Source organism: Mobula birostris, chromosome 10 (assembly GCF_030028105.1).
Source record: "Mobula birostris isolate sMobBir1 chromosome 10, sMobBir1.hap1, whole genome shotgun sequence".
Lineage (NCBI taxonomy): Eukaryota > Metazoa > Chordata > Chondrichthyes > Myliobatiformes > Myliobatidae > Mobula > Mobula birostris.
Genome location: NC_092379.1, coordinates 115,067,557 through 115,088,195, shown reverse-complemented (window position 1 = coordinate 115,088,195; position 20,639 = coordinate 115,067,557). Strand labels below are relative to the sequence as shown.

General features: G+C 40.5%; 1 protein-coding gene across 1 annotated transcript in view; it reads right to left on the bottom strand.

The window, feature by feature from the left end:
• Positions 1-20,320, bottom strand: part of thoc2 (THO complex 2) — a 173,035-nt gene extending 152,715 nt beyond the window's left edge. The window contains exon 1 of the mRNA XM_072270839.1: positions 20,233-20,320. Coding sequence (XP_072126940.1) covers positions 20,233-20,297 — 65 coding nt within the window. The 5' untranslated portion in view covers positions 20,298-20,320. The remainder of the gene's footprint in view (positions 1-20,232) is intronic.
• Positions 20,321-20,639: the final 319 nt, after the last annotated feature.

Below are 20,639 nucleotides of genomic sequence, written 5' to 3'. Positions count from 1 at the left end.
ACATGTAAGGAAAATTACTTAAAATATTTTTGTAAAAGTCTAACTTGAAGGTATGGTAAAAAGTGTGATTATGAAAGAGAATACTTATCAATTATTCAAAAGGCATCAATCTAACTTCTTTAAATAAATCCAAAGAAGAATTAATACCTTTATTTTTCCAAAGTAAAAAAATTGGATCACTCAAAGAAGGCTTAAAAAAGTAATTTCGATAAATTAAACTACAAAGTTTAAATTTTTTAAGATTTTAAAAAAATTGCAGAACTGGAGCCAAATTTGTAAAGAATGCTTAATCACAGGGTATAGGTTTAAATTAGCAACTTTAGCTAATTGTATAGGTAAAGCAACTCCCAATAACAAGGTTAAATAAAACGATTTCACAGCTTTCAGTTCCAGATCTACCCAAATTAGCCGAACATTCTTATCAACCCAATATAAGCAAAAGGACATGTATTGCATATTAACAGCCCAGTAATACATTCTTAGATTTGGCAAAGCAAGACCTCCATCCTTTTTCAACTTTTGTAAGTGACATTTACTAATTCTTGGTCTTTTATTATTCCAAATAAAAGATAAAATAATAGAATCAATCCGATCAAAAAACTTCTTTGTCAAAAAAACAGGGATATTCTGAAATAAATATAAAAATTTTGGTAAAATCATCATTTTAATTATATGAATATGACCAACAAGTGAAAATGTAAGTGGACTCCATCTACTAAATAAATACTTCATAGAGTCTACTAAAGGAACAAAATTAACTTCATAAAGATCCTTGTATTTTTTAGTAATTATAACACCTAAATATCTAAAAGAATCAGTGACTTCAAAAGGAGTATTATCATATATAGAGCCAGATTCATTTAAAGGAAACAATTCACTTTTACTAAAATTTATTTTATATCCTGAAAAATCCCCAAATTCATTGAATAATTATAGCAAGGCAGGAATAGATTTGTCAGGGTTAGATATATAAACCAATAAATCATCAGCATAAAGAGAGATCTTATGCATGGTCTCATTCACAAAAATCCCATGAATATTTTCAGCTTCACGAAGAGCAATAGCAAGGGGTTCTAATATTAAATTAAATAACAAAGGACTTAATGGACAACCTTGTCTTGTCCCCCGTGAAAGCTGAAAAAAAGGAGACCTACAGTTGTTAGTGACAACAGTAGCAATAGCTTTACATATCATTTTAATCCAATTATTAAAATTAACACCAAAGCCAAATTTCTCTAAAATATTAAATAAATATTTCCATTCGACTCGATCAAACGCTTTTTCAGCATCCAAAAATATGACGCATTGTGGAGTTTTAAAAGAGGACGAATATATTATGTTAAATAGTCTCCAAACATTTGAAAAAGAATAGCAACCCTTTATAATACCTGTTTGATCTTTAAAAATAATTTTACCCAAAAAATTCTCCAACCGATTGGCCATTATCTTCGACAGAATCTTAGCATCGCCATTCTGTGTGAGGCACAGTCAGTAGGATCTTTATCCTTTTTAAAAATTAAAAAGAAATAGAAGCTTCATAAAAAGTAGAGGGTAAATCATCTTCCACAAAAGAATCCTTAAACAATTCCAACATATACGGAGAAAGCAATTTTCCAAGTTTTTATAAAATTCTACAGGATAACCATCAAGTCCCGCGGCCTTACCAGATTGCATTGAAAAAATATCTTTATGAATTTCGGCTTCAGTAATTTGGGCATTAAGAGTTTTTTGATCCTCAACAGAAATTTTAAGAAAAGCAATCTTTCATAAAAAAGCATTCATTTCAGGAGAATCTACTGAACATTGAGATTTATAAAGTTCAGAATAAAAATCTTGAAAAACATTATTAATTTCTTCATATTCCCGAGCCAGCGTACCATCTTTCCTACGGATTTTCAAAATCTGCCTTTTGGCTCCAGCTATTTTTAATTGAGATGCGAACAGTTTGTTATTTTTATCTCCAAACATGTAGAATTGGCTCTTTAACTTAAGCAAATAGCCTTCAATGGGAGGAGTTAATAATAGGTTATATTGTGATTGAAGTTCCACCCTTTGTTTGAATAATCAATATTAGGGGAAATTGAATATTATCTAAATCTTTAATTTGTTTTGAAATTTTATCTAGTTCTACTTTAGTCTGTTTTCTAAGTTTAGCTGAATAAGAAATAATCTGACCACATAAAAATGCTTTAAATGTATCCCATATAATTAATTTGGACGTACCCCCTATATCATTAAAAAGAAAAAAATCTTTTATCTGGTTTTCAATGAAACTGACAAAGTCAGAGTTTTGCAATAATGTCTGAGACATGCGCCATGGTGGAGGGGCAAGAATGACATCATCAAATTCAAAGGACAAACTCAGAGGCGCATGAACAGACATAGTAATAGCATCATATTAACAATTTTTAACACTAGGCAAAAAGCAGGGATCAATTATAATATGATCAATCCTCAAATATTTTTTATAGACACGTGAAAAGAAGGAATATTCTCTGTTATCGGGGTGCAGATGCCTCCACAATTCGATCAACCCAAAAACGATCAAAAAGGAGTTAATAAGTGATGTGGAACGATTTGGAAGTCGCTGATTGGTTGAGCTCTTATCGATCATAGGATTTAAATAACAGTTAAAATCCCCACCTATTATCAACATATATTCATGTAAATCAGGCTTTAAAGCAAATACCTTCTTCAAAAAAGAATCATCTAAATTAGGACCATACAGATTGACCAAAACAACTTTTCTGTTACAGATCACTTCTTTAACAATTAAAAATCTACCATTATAATCTGATTCAATATCCTCTTGAATAAATATATTGGATTTAATAAAGATAGGCACACCTTTAGTTTTACTGTGAGAGGTAGAGTGGAATTGCAAGCCTCTCCACCAATCCAAAAAACCTATTTTGATCTCCCTCCCTGATATGTGTCTTCTGAGCAAAAATTATATCAGGTTGGAATTCATTAATAATTTTAAAAGTCTTTTTTTCGTTTGATAGGATGATTCCAACCACGTACATTCCAACTTATTACATTAATCCGTCTAAATGCCATACTATAATTTTATCCTACTTTATACATGCGCAGAGCACATACCAATACGGGATGATCAAAAATGGTAGCGATGAAGAATGCAACTAAATAAAAAACACACATGCTCCGGAACCACCCAATGGGAAAAAACGCTTAACTCTAAGCCCACTCACCCACCCCCAGAAGCCCGAAAAAAAAGGCCAGCAATCTATGATAGAATACAAAGCCAAGGACTGCTCTGTCTGTATTTCCTTTCCCTCCCCCAGTTAGTAAAAAGAGAGTGACCTTGTAAGAAAGACGATAAAGTCTCAGCAAAAGTATTTACATTCTATCATCTATTAAACAAGAAAGAAACAAAATAATGTTATCTCTTAGAGAGAAAAACCAGCGCCATCTTTAAATTTAACATTAAATCCCTAAAAAAACTTAAAATTTGGTTATAAGACGCTATAATAAAACAGAAAAAAAGTTAATAGTATATTTAACACAGCTAAATTTTCAAAAATACCAATTAATATCATAAATAATTAAACATATATATAAAGAAGCCCTATTAGTAGGAAAAAACTACCAATTAATTAATTAAGAAACAAAAAAAAAACCAAACCAGGTATTAGGTTAAAGGAACAAATCCCTTGATTTTCTTTTCTCAGATGAATGTCCAAATAACCATTTAAACAGTCATACTTGAACCATAAATCTTCTTTCCAAAAGAGAACCAATAATATGCAATAATGAACAAATCTCCTTATCTTTTTTTTTACTAGTCTCTCAATGGAATATCCAAGTAACCTTCATAAATCTTCTTTCCGAAATGCCAATAATATACAGATAACAAAACCAACTTTCAGATCGTTCATTCGGGAGCGGCGGCAGGTATAGTCTGAACAAAGTCCAGTGCAGTTTTTGGATCAAAAAATGTACGAGGAGAGTAAGGAGGAAAAACTTTAATTCTTGTTCGGTAACACAAAGAAGGAAACAGTTTCTTATCATAAACAACAGGAATTCTGCAGATGCTGGAAATTCAAGCAACACACATAAAAGTTGCTGGTGAACGCAACAGGCCAGGCAGCATCTCTAGGAAGAGGTGCAGTCGACGTTTCGGGCCGAGACCCTTCGTCAGGACTACAGTGCAGTACAGTACAGTTTCTTATCATATGTCTGTTTCATTACCAAAGCAAGTCTTGATCTTTGTCCCATTACCTCCTTCAGATAATCTTCATAAGAACAGAGCTCAGACTCCTTAAGTCTAAAAACTCTCTGTTTTCTTGCCAATTGCATTATTTGATCTTTAATTTTAAAGTGATGAAAACAAACCAGAACAGATCTCGGTTTATTTGGATTCTTAAATTTCAAAGTATACGCTCTGTGTGCTCTTTCTACAGCAGGTGGCTATGATAAAATGGTAGGAAATAAAGTATGAAAAAGCTTACCAAACTAAGCAGTTAAATCCCCATCTTCAGCTCCTTCTTGCAGCCCAACAATTTGTATATTCTTTCGGAGAGACCTAATTTCCAGGTCTATAATCTTATTTTGATACCTTTCCAAACAGGTTGTAGATTCAAACAATTTTTGCTTAGTTATCTTCAACTCCTCTTCATGTGTAATAACTTGAGTTTCCAAGTCTTTAAGTTTTCCCAGAAATGACTTCATTTCATTACTATTCTTTTCTAGTTGGTCTTTAATTGACCCATTTTGATCTTTAATTGAATTCAATGTCTGAACAATATCTTCAGCCCATGGTGGCATTTCATCAGAACTTTCCTTTGGCATCTTTCATTTTCCATTACCTTTGTCATTAGGTTCAGACAGGCTCTTCCCACTCCTCATAGACATAGACATATTATTCCCCCTCAAGAATCAGTAAATAAAAATTTTAAATTCGAAGTTTAACCAAGGGGGAGAGAAAGAAAACTAAGAGCAGCTCAAAATTGCTGCTACTCCATTTGCAGACAGGGGCGGTCTCAACAGTTCAACATTCAACACCATCCAGGCTCAACAAGAAGCTCAGCTACATTAACCTTGACCTTGCCTTGTGCAGCTGGATCCTGGACTTCCAGTCAGATTGCCAGCAGGTTGTAAGAGTTAGCTCCCTCACCTCCAACCCTCTGACTCTCAATACAGAGCCCCTTAGGGCTGTGTACCAAGTACCCTCCTTTACTCCCTGCATACCCACGACTATATCGCCACGACTATATCACAGCTCCAATGTGCTAACTAAATTTGCCCGACAACACTACATTGATTGACCTTATCTCAGTGACAAGGTGGTCTACAGGGAAGAAGTTATCTCTCTGACACAGTAGTGTCAAGAAAACAACCTCTCCCTCAATGTCACAAAAACAAAGGAGCTGGTTATGGATTACAGGAGGAATGGAGACGGGCTAACCCCTATTGACATCAATGGATCTGGGATTGAGAGGGTAAACAGCTTCAAGTTCCTCAGCATCCACATCACTGAAGACCTCACGTGGTCTGTACACACCAACTGTGTGGCGAAAAAGACACAACAGTGCCTCTTTCACCTCAGATGGTTGAGGAAGCTTGGTATGTGCCCACAATTCCTAAGAACTTTCTACAGGGGCACACTTGAGAGCACCCTGACTGGCTGCATCGCTGCCTGGTACAAGAACTCCCTTAATCGCAGGACTCTGCAGAGAGTGGTGCAGACAGCCCAGCGCATCTATAGTTCTGAACTTCCCATGATTCAAGACACTTACAAGGACAGGTGTGTAAAAAGGGCCCATAGGATCACTGGGGACCCAAGTCATCCCAACCACAATCTATTCCAGCTGCTACCATCTGGGGAGCAGTACCACAGCATAAAAGCCAGAACCAACAGGCTCCGAGACAGCTTCTTCTACCAGGCTATCAGACTGAAGAACTCATGTTGATTTGAGTCACAGTCATACTTCATTGATCCCGGGGGAAATTGGTTTTCATTACAGTTGCACAATAAATAATTAAATAGTAATAAAACCATAAATAGTTAAATAGTAATATGTAAATTATGCCAGGAAATAAGTCCAGGACCAGCCTATTGCCTCAGGGTGTCTGACCCTCCAAGGGACGAGTTGTAAAGTTTGATGGCCACAGGCAGGAATGACTTCCTATGACGCTCTGTGTTGCATCTCGGTGGAATGAGTCTCTGGCTGAATGTACTCCTGTGCCCAACCAGTACATTGTGTAGTCGATGGGAGACATTAACCAAGATGGCATTCAACTTGGACAGCATCCTCTTTTCAGACACCACCATCAGAGAGTCCATTTCCATCCCCACAACATCACTGGCCTTATGAATGAATTTGTTGATTCTGTTGGTGTCTGCTACCCTCAGCCTGCTGCCCCAGCACACAACAGCAAACATGATCGCACTGGCCACCACAGACTCATAGAACATCCTCAGCATCGTCCGGCAGATGTTAAAGGACCTCAGTCTCCTCAGGAAATAGAGACGGTTCTGACCCTTCTTGTAGACAGCCTCAGTGTTCTTTGACCAGTCCAGTTTATTGTCAATTAGTATCCCCAGGTATTTGTAATCCTCCACCATGTCCACCTTGATCCCCTGGATGGAAACAGGGGTCACTGGTGCCTTAACCCTCCTCAGGTCTACCACCAGCTCTTTAGTCTTTTTCACATTAAGCTGCAGATAATTATGCTCACACCATGTGACAAAGTTTCCTACTGTAGCCCTGTACTCAGCCTCATCTCCCTTGCTGATGCATCCAACTATGGCAGAGTCATCAGAAAACTTCTGGAGAAGACAAGACTCTGTGTAGTAGTTGAAGTCCGAGGTGTAAATGGTGAACAGAAAGGGAGACAGGACAGTCCCCTGTGGAGCCCCAGTGCTGCTGATCTATATTGTGCTATAGTGTACTATAGTGTATCTATAGTGTACTCTATATTACACTGACTGTCCTACTTATTATAAATTATTATATATTACTATGATTGCATATGACACCTTTAGATGGAGATGTAACAAAGATTTTTACTCATGTATGTGAAGGATGTAAAAAATAAAGTCAATTCAATTCAATACAGTGCAAGACATAAAAATTTACTATAAGCTACAGAAATAAATCAATTGTTCAAAAGATGAATAATAGTGTTCATGCTCCATTCACAAATCTGATAGTGGAGGGGAAGAAGCTGCCTCGCAACCATTGGTCTTCCAGCACCTGTACCACCTCCCGGATGGTTGTTACAAGAAAAGAGCATGTCCTGAATGGTGAGTGCCCTTAATGATGAATGCTGCCTTTTTAAGCCATTGCCTCTTGAAGATGTCCTCGATAGTAGGGAGGCAAGTACCCATGATGGAGCTGGCTGTGTCTACAAACCTCTGCAGCCCTGTGCATTGGAGCCCCCAAACAAGTCTGTGATCAATACTCTACACCTTAGATATATGTAGAAATTTGCAAGTCTTTGGTGGTATACAAAATCTCCTTAACGTCCTAATGAAGTAAAGCTAACACGGTTTCTTCATGATTGCATTAATGTGTTGGGCCCAAGCGGATCGGAGATGTTAATCGTCAGGAACTTGAAGCTGTTCACTCTTCCCACTACTGACCCGCCCCCCTCATTGAGGACTGGCATGTGTTCTTCCAACTTCACCTTCAGAACTACAAAATGTCAATACTGGTTATCACTGGGAAGGAGATACAGAAGCCTGAAGCCATACTCCACGATCATAGACAGCTTCCACAACCTCTGCCAACCAATTTCTAAATGGACATTGAACCCATGAGCATTGATACAACACTGAGCCAAGTCACCTGCAGAAACTCTCTGATGACTCAGCAGTAGCTGGGTGTATAAAGGGAGGACAGGAGGATGAATACAGGACCCTGATGGACGAATTTGTCAAATGTTGCAAGCTGGTTCATCTGTAGCTCAACATAAGAAAGACAAGGAGATGATGATGGACTTTAAGCCTGCACTGCTCCCTGTTACTATTGATGGTGAGAACATGGATGTGGTGAGGACCTACAAGTACCTGGAAGTGTACCTGGATGACAGGCTTGAGTGGAGTACCAACAGATGCTGTGTACAAGAAGAGCCAGAGTTGCCTCTACTTCCTGAGGAGACTGAGGTCCTTTGGAGTATGCGGGTCTCACCTTCAATGTTCCATCAGTCTGCTGTCGCAAGTATAATCTTCTATGCAGTGGTGTGCTAAGACAATGGCATCAACATGGGTGATGCCAACAGGCTCAATAAACTGATTAGAAAGGCTGGCTCTGTTATAGGAGTCAAACTGAGCAAAGTGGAGGCTGTGGTAGAACTAAGGGCACTATGGAAAACCCTGGCAATTCTGGACAATGTTTCACACCCTCTGCATGCCACTTTAGCTGAACAGGAGAGCACTTTTAATAACAGACAAAGACAACTGTGCTGCTGCACAGAGCACTATATGAAGTCATTCTTACCCTCAGCCATTAGGCTGTATAATGAGTCAACCTATTACTGGGGAAGTGATGACCCCCTCTTGTTAGACTACTTGTGATAACTTATTTTATATTCTTTCTACTTCTAATATTTATACGTGTGCACTTATAATGCTACTGTGACACTGTAGTTTCTTTTGGGCTCAATAAAGTATCTATCTCACTAAATTTTGTTGCACTACTTATTTTAACCTGACTATTTAACAGACATGCATATACTTAATACAGGGGTCCCCCGCTTTTCCAACGTTCGCTTTATGAAACCTCGCTGTTACGAAAGACCTACATTAGTTCCCCGTTTTTGCTAATAGAAGGTGTTTTCACTGTTACGAAAAAAAGCAGCGTGTGAAAAAAGCAGCGCGCGATAAAAGGCAGCCGCTCTCCCCCGGATTCTCGCTGGCATTGCTTAAACACGTGTCTGTGAGCAGCCGTTAGCAAGATGAGTTCGAAGGTATAGGAAAAGCCTAAAAGAGCTCGTAAGGGTGTTAGACGTAGCGTAAAACTAGACATAATTAAGCGTTTCGATCATGGTGAACGAAGTAAGGACAAAGTGAGTTTGGCTTGTGGAAGTTGACGAAGATGATGTTGAAGAGGTTTTGACATCCCATGACCAAGAACTGATAGATGACGAGCTGATGCAACTGGAAGAGGAAAGGATAACAATCGAAACCGAATGCAGTAGCGAATGGACGGAAAGTGAAGTCGTCCAGGAACTGAACGTGAAGAAGATGACCTGCCTGCCCTGATGGAAACAGACGACGATGAGGTGACACCCCAGTGTCCCACCACCCCAACCCCCAGGCTGCAGTCCGATACATTGCCGTGGAGAATGCAGCAGTAGCCGGGATGCACCCAGCACATCTTTAAGAAAAAAGCCAAAATAAACAAACTAATTTATTAGGTGCTGCCTGGCACGTAAATGTCAGCCCAGATCAGAGGCGATTGCCGATTGCGTCGCCTCAGATCTGGGCCAACATTTACGTGCCGGGCGGCACCTATTTAATTAGCTTGTTTATTTCAGCTTTTTTCTTAAAGATGTGCTGGGTGCATCCTGGCCACCGCTGTACCACTGCACGCTTCGCAGCCCGGTATCGTTCCCCAGCCTGGAGGTTGGGGACCACTGTACCACCCCAACCTCCGATGACTCAGCCTAACACACCATCATCAGTGTGCTTGGCACTGTCTTCCCAATTCCGGTAAGTGATATTACACAGTACATACATTATTTCTACTTTATACAGGCTGTGTATTTTTATGTGTTATTTGGTATGATTTGGCAGCTTCATAGCTTAAAGGTTACTGGAGAGAGTGTTTCTGCCGAGAGCGCTTGCGTGAGATTTTCGCTACAAACAACAGTGCGGCAATGATTGTGGAAAAGTATTTCTACTTTATATAGGCTGTGTATTTATCATATCATTCCTGCTGTTACTATATGTTACTGTTATTTTAGGTTTTATGTGTTATTTGACATGATTTGGTAGGTTATTTTTTGGGTCTGCGAACGCTCACAGGTTTTTCCCATATAAATAAATGGTAATTGCTTCTTCGCTTTATGACATTCCAGCTTATGAACCGTTTCATAGGAACGCTCTACCTTCGGATGGCGGGGGAAACCTGTATGGTATTTTTCTCTTTATATTTATCATGTATTTCATTACACTGCTGCCATAAAGTTAACAAATTCACTATATGCGCCACTGATATTAAATGTGATTCTGATTAATTCATTGGTCTTGCAGAAGGTGCGTCTGATGCTCCTGTTGTGACACCACTCAACCAGCCAAACAAACTCATTCTTGTTCATCTCCTTGTTACCATCTGAAATTATACCAACAGTTAATGTCAGCCATGACCAACCTCTCAAAGCTCTTCAACACAGGATGACACACACAAAAAATGCTGGTGAATGCAGCAGGCCAGGCAGCATCTATAGGAAGAGGTACAGTCGATGTTTTGGGCCGAGACCCTTCATCCTGCTGCATTCACCAGCATTTTTTGTGTGTGTTGCTTGAATTTCCAGCATCTGAAGATTTTCTTGTGTCAACACAGGAATTGAGGCAGCTTCTCTGCTTTTCTTGGCCACTTTTTGAAACAGGTGGGAACATCTGACTACAACAGTGAAAGGCTGAAGATGTCCTTGAAAGAAGATCCGCCAGTTATATGGCACAGATTTTTAGTACACCACAAAGAACACCATCAGGGCCTGAAGCCATGCAAGGGTATGCCCTCATGAAGGGCGTTCTGATATCAAGCTCCAAGAAAGAAACCCCAGTCATTTGATGTGGGGACTCACACAGGTGTAGTTTTAGTCTCCATTTCAAATTAGGCATGAAAGACAGCGAGTTCCTCAGACATCAGAGCATCAGTGCCATTTATGTTACCAGATTTTACCCTGAAGGAAGTAATGGCATACAAGCCCTGCCATAGTTGTCACGCATCCGATTGTCTCTTTAACTTCACGTGTAATTACCTTTTCGTTCTCAGGATGGGCTTCCACAGGACATACTGGGACATTTTTGTAGGGTTCTGGATTGCCTGTCTTGAACACCACAGATCTAACACTCAGCAAACTGCATATGTCCTGGTCATCCAGGGCTTCCGGTTTAGTAAGACACTGTATGTTCTTGAAAGCAAATACTCATCCGCACAGGCCTTAATGAAGTCAGTGATGACTGTGACATATTCATTTAGATCTGAAGACGAATCCCTGAATATGGCCCAGTCCACCATTTCAAAGCAGTCCTCGAAATACTCCTCTGCCATCTTGACCATTCCTTCGCTGATGATCATCAGGGTGCACAGTTGTATAACTGATCACAATAATCAGCTCCAGTGCCAGCTTGACAACTGCCAGGGGACTTTATAAGTGTGCCTTTCAAATAAATCTCAGACACATACAAAATGTATTAAGAAAAGGTAGATCACTGTTCGGACAGATTTTTGCATAACCAACATGGTGAATCTCTCGAACTCTTATCTAGGAAGATTGTGGGACATCATTGAGATATTAAGAGGGTAAAGATAATTTTTTTGAAACAAAATTCAGGGAGTTCTGGAGAACTGACACTAAAGAGGAATGAGACTTGGGGCAGTTTAGCCTGTTTAATAGCAAGGCAGGCAAGTATGGTCATGAGAACTACTCCTCCTATTATTTTTTTCTTTCAATTACTGTGACTATGGGTCCCTTTCACGGCAACAGGAATTGTTGGCCAATTTATTCAAGGAAATTGAGTCATAGCAGGAGGTGGAAAGGAAACCGGATTTATTTCTTAGGACACAGTGAATGATTTCAACCACTAATCTGTCTCAGATTCTCCAAAGATGCAAAGCATAAACATTTGCCAAAGGCAATATTTATTTCTTCACTTCTTGTATCCAGCCACAAAGCATTAGTCCAAAATCCAGCATCTGGACAAGAGAAGCCAGACACCTCATATTTACAGTTTCTGTAGCTCAATTAATGAGCACACAGTCGCAATTTAAGACTGCTACAAGAATGCTCTCAGAGCTAAGGTGTCTAGCTCTACCAAGTGAAAACAAGCAAATTGCAACTGGTGTTGTAAAGTTCTTTTGATCTACCCAATGCAAAGACACCACGTACTACGGTGACTGTAACTTTAACTCTTTATTAGCAAGTTACCAGAGAGAACCCTCCTGAAGCACTCTCTTGGGCTGCTCCGGGGTCTCTGGTTTCTAAAGCAAATACAGTGTTTTTTATATGTATGCAGTCACATACATAGATACAGGTGGGTTCACCCTATTAGCTTCTGTACAGATGAGTATTGTTTAACTTATTAGCCATAAATTGTTCGTTAACAGCTTAACTACCCTTATGTCTGGGTACAGCCATACATAAGCTGACCCCTCAGAGCTTCCCACCCTTGAAACAGGCATTCCTTATAATGCTTATCTAGCAAGTGCTATCTTTCTTACCGCAGTTAATCAAAAAATGATACAGTTGTTCTTAAGCAAGGACTGAAATTACACGCATCGCATACCGAGAATATTATCACCTGCTCAGCTTATCTTGTGAGAAACACTTGTGCTTCTATGCTCTTTGTCAAAGTCTTAGCCGCTATGACCCTTACAAAATAGCCAGGGTCACAAGAGGCTTATGAGATGCTAACTTCTTAATATTATATTACACTGGCAGCAATCACGCAAAACAAGACCAATAAGGTCAGACATACTTGGGACAAAATGGACAATGCAAGTTTTTTTCTGAACAACAACAAATTTTAAATGTTGGTTTGAGTGTAAGGGAAATATTTCTGTTATATCCAGCTGCATTATATGTTAACCACTGTCTCTGGATAATTCTGACAAAGGTGGTCCAAACCTGGCTGTGAAAGGAGGATGGTTGGGCATGGGACTTGCAATCTCATCCTGTTAAAAACCCAGTGCTACAGAGATGTCAACAGAAGCTCCAACGACCTCATCCCTGCGAGAGGAAGGATCTCCAAAGGTGGACTATAACTTGAACCAAAACAGAGGACTCTGATGAGCAGCAGCCAGTGCCCTAGTAAGGGTAATGGGGTTACATCTACAGGGTGGATAAATTCAATACTTGAATTTAATAAACCAACACACATCAAAGTTGCTGGTGAACGCAGCAGGCCAGGCAGCATCTCTAGGAAGAGGTGCAGTCGACGTTTCAGGCCGAGACCCTTCGTCAGGACTAACTGAAGGAAGAGTGAGTAAGGGATTTGAAAGTTGGAGAGGGAGGGGGAGATCCAAAATGATAGGAGAAGACAGGAGGGAGAGGGATGGAGCCAAAAGCTGGACAGGTGATAGGCAAAAGGGGATACGAGAGGATCATGGGACAGGAGGTCCGGGAAGAAAGACGGGGGGGGGGGGGGGGAGAGACCCAGAGGATGGGCAAGAGGTATATTCAGAGGGACAGAGGGAGAAAAAAGAGAGTGAGAGAAAGAATGTGTGCATAAAAATAAGTAACAGATGGGGTACGAGGGGGAGGTGGGGCCTTAGCGGAAGTTAAGAGAAGTCGATGTTCATGCCATCAGGTTGGAGGCTACCCAGACGGAATATAAGGTGTTGTTCCTCCAACCTGAGTGTGGCTTCATCTTTACAGTAGAGGAGGCCGTGGATAGACATGTCAGAATGGGAATGGGATGTGGAATTAAAATGTGTGGCCACTGGGAGATCCTGCTTTCTCTGGCGGACAGAGCGTAGATGTTCAGCAAAGCGGTCTCCCAGTCTGCGTCGGGTCTCGCCAATATATAGAAGGCCACATCGGGAGCACTGGACGCAGTATATCACCCCAGTCGACTCACAGGTGAAGTGTTGACTCACCTGGAAGGATTGTTTGGGGCCCTGAATGGTGGTATGGGAGGAAGTGTAAGGGCATGTGTAGCACTTGTTCCGCTTACACGGATAAGTGCCAGGAGGGAGATCAGTGGGGATGGATGGGGGGGATGAATGGACAAGGGAGTTGTGTAGGGAGCGATCCCTGCGGAATGCAGAGACAGGGGGGGAGGGAAAGATGTGCTTAGTGGTGGGATCCCGTTGGAGGTGGCAGAAGTTACGGAGAATAATATGTTGGACCCGGAGGCTGGTGGGGTGGTAGGTGAGGACCAGGGGAACCCTATTCCTAGTGGGGTGGCAGGAGGATGGAGTGAGAGATGATGTACATGAAATGGGGGAGATGCGTTTAAGAGCAGAGTTGATAGTGGAGGAAGGGAAGCCCCTTTCTTTAAAAAAGGAAGACATCTCCCTCGTCCTGGAATGAAAAGCCTCATCCTGAGAGCAGATGCGGTGGAGACGGAGGAATTGCGAGAAAGGGATGGCGTTTTTGCAAGAGACAGGGTGAGAAGAGGAATAGTCCAGATAGCTGTGAGAGTCAGTAGGCTTATAGTAGACATCAGTGGATAAGCTGTCTCCAGAGACAGAGACAGAAAGATCTAGAAAGGGGAGGGAGGTGTCGGAAATGGACCAGGTAAACTTGAGGGCAGGGTGAAAGTTGGAGGCAAAGTTAATAAAGTCAACGAGTTCTGCATGCGTGCAGGAAGCAGCGCCAATGCAGTCGTCGATGTAGCGAAGGAAAAGTGGGGGACAGATACCAGAATAGGCACGGAACATAGATTGTTCCACAAACCCAACAAAAAGGCAGGCATAGCTAGGACCCATACGGGTGCCCATAGCTACACCTTTAGTTTGGTGGAAGTGGGAGGAGCCAAAGGAGAAATTATTAAGAGTAAGGACCAATTCCGCTAGACGGAGCAGAGTGGTGGTAGAGGGGAACTGATTAGGTCTGGAATCCAAAAAGAAGCGTAGAGCTTTGAGACTTTCCTGATGGGGGATGGAAGTATATAAGGACTGGACATCCATGGTGAAAATAAAGCGGTGGGGACCAGGGAACTTAAAATGGTAGAGGGGAACTTGAATTTAATAAATCACCTATGCCTTCATATTTGAAGTCACCATGGCATATTTTTCATAAATTTTCAAATTTCAAAAGATGACAAGAATAATTTTCTTAATGGCTGTGGCAATGAGTTCACAACAAATTCATTTTAATATATTTAAGACTGAGGAGATAAGTGCAACAGTTTACAGTGACTGTTAGCTCAGAGAGATTGAAATTTTGATCAACCATGAAGGGTAAGAATTCCAAACTCTATTTTGCGCAACTTGCTAGAAACTATTTTTAAACAAGTATCAACAACATCCTTATTTAGTGAATAAATCACTAAAACTACTCAAAATTTGGAAAAATATACAATTTTCAAACACACAGGGTGTACAAGTAACTGCTCATTCTAAATTCAGAAACAAAACATAATAACTACTTAAAATACAAATTCACTTCTTATAAGGTCAAATCTCCATTCAGATCAAATGGTGAGCCCTTACCAACACTGCACACATACCATCATGCACATATCTGTTTTAAAGTACTGCTTCAGGCAGGCAGATTATTGGAACCAATTTTTATCTTAAGAATATCAGTCCTATTGACCTCCATCAGCTGATAAATTTCTCAAAAATTTGTTTCCAAATTCGTAGAATTTCAGCCAGCCTTTCACCTGTTAATTCCAGTGCGCGTCCTTGAAAGTTGCAACTCCTCAAAGGTGACTCTTATTTAAATTTCTGCCTCACCATCCCTAGTTGCAAGCTCCCATCACTGGTCAGGTGAACAAATTTCCGATTTCTCATTGATTGTTCTACCAACGGATCTGAATCTCTTGATTACTGACTTATCTATTCAGGGAAATAGGAACTTCTTATTAAACTCGTCCAGGCCCTCCTGCACTTATAATTCTCAATCAAATTTCCTTAGCTCTAAAGAGCAACAAAGTGAATTCAAAATTACTCTCCCTACAGAAGAATATTCCCTGACAACAGCTTCAAAAGCCCTTTCTACTGCCAGCATATCCAACTTGCAAAATGGCATGAGAACTATCGGCACTACTATAGCAGAGGTCTAACTAATGATATATACAGTGAACATAGTTTCACTGTCCCTCAGCTCATAGTCAGATGCCTTGCATGCCTTCTAAAGAAAATCATTTATCTGCCTTGCAGCTTCAGGGACTTGCAAACCAAGATTCCGATGTTTCTTATACCATGTTCCTACCATTTATGTTCACTTTCTGGACTGAATTCCATCTGCCATTTCAATGAAAGCATCCACTCCAAATAAAATACCTAATTTCACCATGTAAACCAACCATGCATCATTGATGAGTACCTTAAAAAAGTTGCAGCATTGGAAATTAAGCTTGGAGCAATAACCAAGCAGCACTCAAATTGAAATTGAGCTGTAAGTAAATAAGCATTTTTGCTTTTCTGAAGTTCAAAGTAGATTATCAAAATACGTACTTATTATCCTGAGATTCATTTTCTTGCAAGCATTCACCGTTTAAAAAATACAAGAATCAATGAAAAACTACACAGAAACGAAGGCTGACAAGCCACCAATGTGCAAAAGAGAAACTATGCAAATAACCCAGAGTACAGGTGTCCCCTGCTTTTCAAATGTTCGCTTCATGAAACCTCACTGTTACGAAAGACCTACATTAGTTCCCTGTTTTCACAAACAAAAGGTGTTTTCACTGTTACGAAAAAAGGCAGCACGCGAAAAAAAGCAGCAAGCTCCCCAAGCAGCCGCTCTTCCCTGGATTCGGAACGGCATCGAGGCAGGCAGACATAGAAGAAGATGACCTGCTTGCCCTAATGGAAACAGACGACGAGATGACTCCCCAGTGTCCCACCACCCCAACCCCCGGGCCGCGGACAGATACCGATCCACGAAGAATGCAGTGGTGGCTGGAACGCACCCAGCACATCTTTAAGAAAGAAGCCGAAATAAACAAGCTAATTAATTAGGTACCGCCAGGCACGTAAGTGTCGGTCCAGATCAGAGGCGATTGCCCATTGCATCGCCTCTGATCGGGGCCGACATTTACGTGCCGGGCAGCACCTAATTAATTAGTTTGTTTATTTCAGCTTTCTTCTTAAAGATGTGCTGACTGCGTTTCAGCTACTGCTGTACCACTGCATGCTTCGCGAATCGGTATCAGGTCGCTGCCCGGAGGGCAGGGGCCACTGTACCACCCCAAACTCCGATGACTCAGCCTAACACACCATCATCAGTGTGCTCGATGTCTTCCCGGTTCCAATAAGTGATACTACACTGTACATACATTATTTCTACTTTATATCGGCTGTGCACTTTTACGTATTATTTGGTATGATTTGGCAGCTTCATAGCTTAAAGGTTACTGGAGAGCGCTTGCGCCGTGTTTCTGCTGAGAGCACTTGCGTGAGATTTTCGCTACAGAGAACAGTGCGGCAATGATTGTGGATAAGTATCTCTACCTTATATAGGCTGTGTGTTCATCATATTATTCCTGCTTTTACTAATATGTTACTGTTATTTTAGGTTTTATGTGTTATTTGGCATGATTTGGTAGGTTATTTTTGGGTCTGCGAACATTCACAAATTTTTCCCATATAAATTAATGGTAATTGCTTCTTCACTTTACGACATTTCGGCTTACGAACTGTTTCACAGGAACGCTCTACCTTTGGATGGCGGGGGAAACTTGTAATGCTGTCTCGTTTGGCTGTATTCATGTATGGTTGAACGACAATCAAACTTGAATTGAAGTGAATTACCAAAAAAAATTAACTTGAGTTGCAGAATCCTTGAACACAAGTCCAGAAGTTGGGTTCAGTGATCAGTTCAGTGTTATGAGTGAAGTTATCCACACTGGTTCATGAGCCTGATGGCTCAAGTGTAATAAACTCCTCCTGACCCTGGTAGTGTGGGACCCAAGGCACCTGTACCTCCTTCCCGATGGCAACAGCAAGGAGGAAGCATGGCCTAAATGGTAGAGGTCCTTGATGACGGATACTGCTTTCTTATGGCAAAGTTAGAGCAAGAAAAGATTCAACTGACAACCCACTGCTTTTCAAGTATGAAGTTAAAGCGCCTGTTATATTGTTCAAAGAACCAACAGATCCATTCAAAGACTATTTGAAAACATAATATTAGGACACCGAAAGGATCAGGCAAAAGTGCCTCCATGGTAAAACCTAAGTAATTTAAGTACAATGCACAATCTTGCTGAATTATTTCAAAAACAGGCACAGATGTGTCAATAACCTTAAAGTGAAACCAGAGTCCTGGAAAAGAATAGCATGAACACTTACCACCTGATATAAAAAACTGATATGTTTTTAACCAAAAATAAGCACAGCTTTGAATGAAATCAATCTATTTAACAGTTTAAATATCTAACCAGCTCATAAATTTGACAATGCTACTTCAACGAGTTACATTTTTGTTTTATGCACAGGCTTGTAAAAGGCTTCAGTGGGTTGTAGATTTAGCAACCTCCATCATGGGCACAACCCTCCCCATCATCGAGAACATATTCATAAGGTAATCCTTCAAAAAGGTTGCATCCATCATTAAGGTCCCTCACCACCTGCAACATGCCAGTTCTGATCAGGGAAGAAGAACAGCAGCCTGAAGACCCATCTTCAATATATTAAAACAGCTTTTTCCCCTCTGCCATAAGAACCCTGAATGAGTCATGAACACAATTCTGTTATTCCTCTTTAGCGCTATTTTTGGCTGGTTGGTGGCACAATGGCATCAGCACCGGACTCCAGAGCGAAGGCTCCGGAGTTCGAATCCAAGTCGGGCCACCTCCCGAGCATGCTTTCCATCTGTGCCGGGTTGACCGTCGAGCTAGCCACTCGGCCTCGTTAAAAAAAGGGTCGAGTTAAGAACGTTCATATTGTGACCCAGTTAATCCAAAAGGAGACCAATCCTGACAACATGCGCCAGACAAGAATGGCTGACTGTTTGGTGCGACACACTAAAAAAAAGCGCTATTTTTTATATTTTAACTGAATAGTAATTTGTTATGCCTGTACTGTATTGCTGCCGCTGAACAAGAAGTTTCACAACTTATGTCAGTGACAATAAACTTAATTCTGATTCTAATGTTCAACCACCCATTACTAAAAAAACTCCAATACTTGTTTAATCATGATCAGTTTCAAATTCCCTCACTTTTCAGTGTTTATATATTGAACAAGGGCCAGAGATAATTTATTTCAAATGAGAGCATCAGGACTAAAGATGGCCAGACTGGGTAACAGCTTCTTCCCCAGGCGATGAGATTGATGAATACCCTGCCACCACCAAAGTCTCATCACTAGGTCAGCGAGCCATTTACTGTTTATCCATGCTATGTACTTCATACGCATTTTGAATTATATTTTATCAACTTATTCGTGGCAATATTTTATGTGCCGTGTGTGATATATTTAATAGGGATGCACCATAGTCTGGAGGAATGTTGATTCATTTTGTTGTGTATATGTACAGTCAGATGACAATAAATTTGAACTTAATATGCAAAATGCACAAAGTGGCCAAAAGGTCACAGAGTTAAAATACTTGACAGAAAGGAAATGTAATGTTACTAAGGTCTGGAATGTGTACACAGAAATAAAAAGTCACAGCAAACTTTGAGATCTTTTAAAAGGTAAATGCTCAGCCTTCTCAAAGAAGCCAAATTGGTATGGCTGTGGGACAAGGACAGGACAAAATAAATCACTTTCTTCAGGACAGCACCAATGTCTCTTTATGAAGCATCTTAATTCTATGTTCTAAGGTTGAGAGAACAGGAAAAATATCCTACATACTTCAATTCTATGAAGTACAAATGGCTTGGCAATTTTATTCTGCTTTGCCCTCCCAAATTCCTTATCTCACTCAAAATCTCACTTCATTAATTTGCTGAAGATTTGCTTAATTACCACTTACTTTTTAAGTTATGGAAATTGATTACTTTGCTATAACAACTCGCTAAAAGAACACCTTTCGATTTCCTTCAACTTATATTTTGCACTTCTGTTAAATCCTATCACTTACATTTGGGCCCAATGAACTTCCTACTTATGCAAAGATTTTCCAAAACTCACGTATATTCAACCCAATTTTACGTTACACCTAAGACATCCACGTTCCTCATAAAAGGCACGGAAAACACAGTCTAAGATGAAATGTGGTCTATTCCTAGGCTGAAGATCGGGCCCTCAGTCGACCTAAAAGCACCACGTTTCTATAATATGCAGATATACACAAAAGCTCGCACAACGCTGTGCAACTGATGAACGGGCCGCTCGGGTTGGCTCTGCAGCACGAAATAAGGTATAAATAACCATCACGGAACCCGCCCGTTAAGTTGTTCTCAAACGGCGGACTTACAAGTCAGTTCTGCCTCCTTTCTCCCAGTTCTTCAGCCAGTCACTATGGAAAACCATCACCGCCATCTTAGCTACACACCATTCTACACCAAGAGCCCGGATGTTTCGCCCGGCAAGCTTGCGGGTCAGAGGTCAATGTAGCCCGGCGTACGCTGGGAGTCTGGGAAGAAACTTAATGTTTGTCGTTCTGACTTGCTCCAGCGGCTATGTCCTTTGACTGTAACATAAATTCTTCTTCCGTGAAGTTAGTCCTCGTTATGTCCTAAATCTGCAAACCTAGGAATGCCTGAGTGGCAGTTGTGGATATCTACTGTCTTCGACTACGCCGTCTATAATTGTAGACTTAATTGACTCTTAAACTGTTTCCTTCGTCCAGTGGTACTGGGTGATAGATAATAATTAATAACC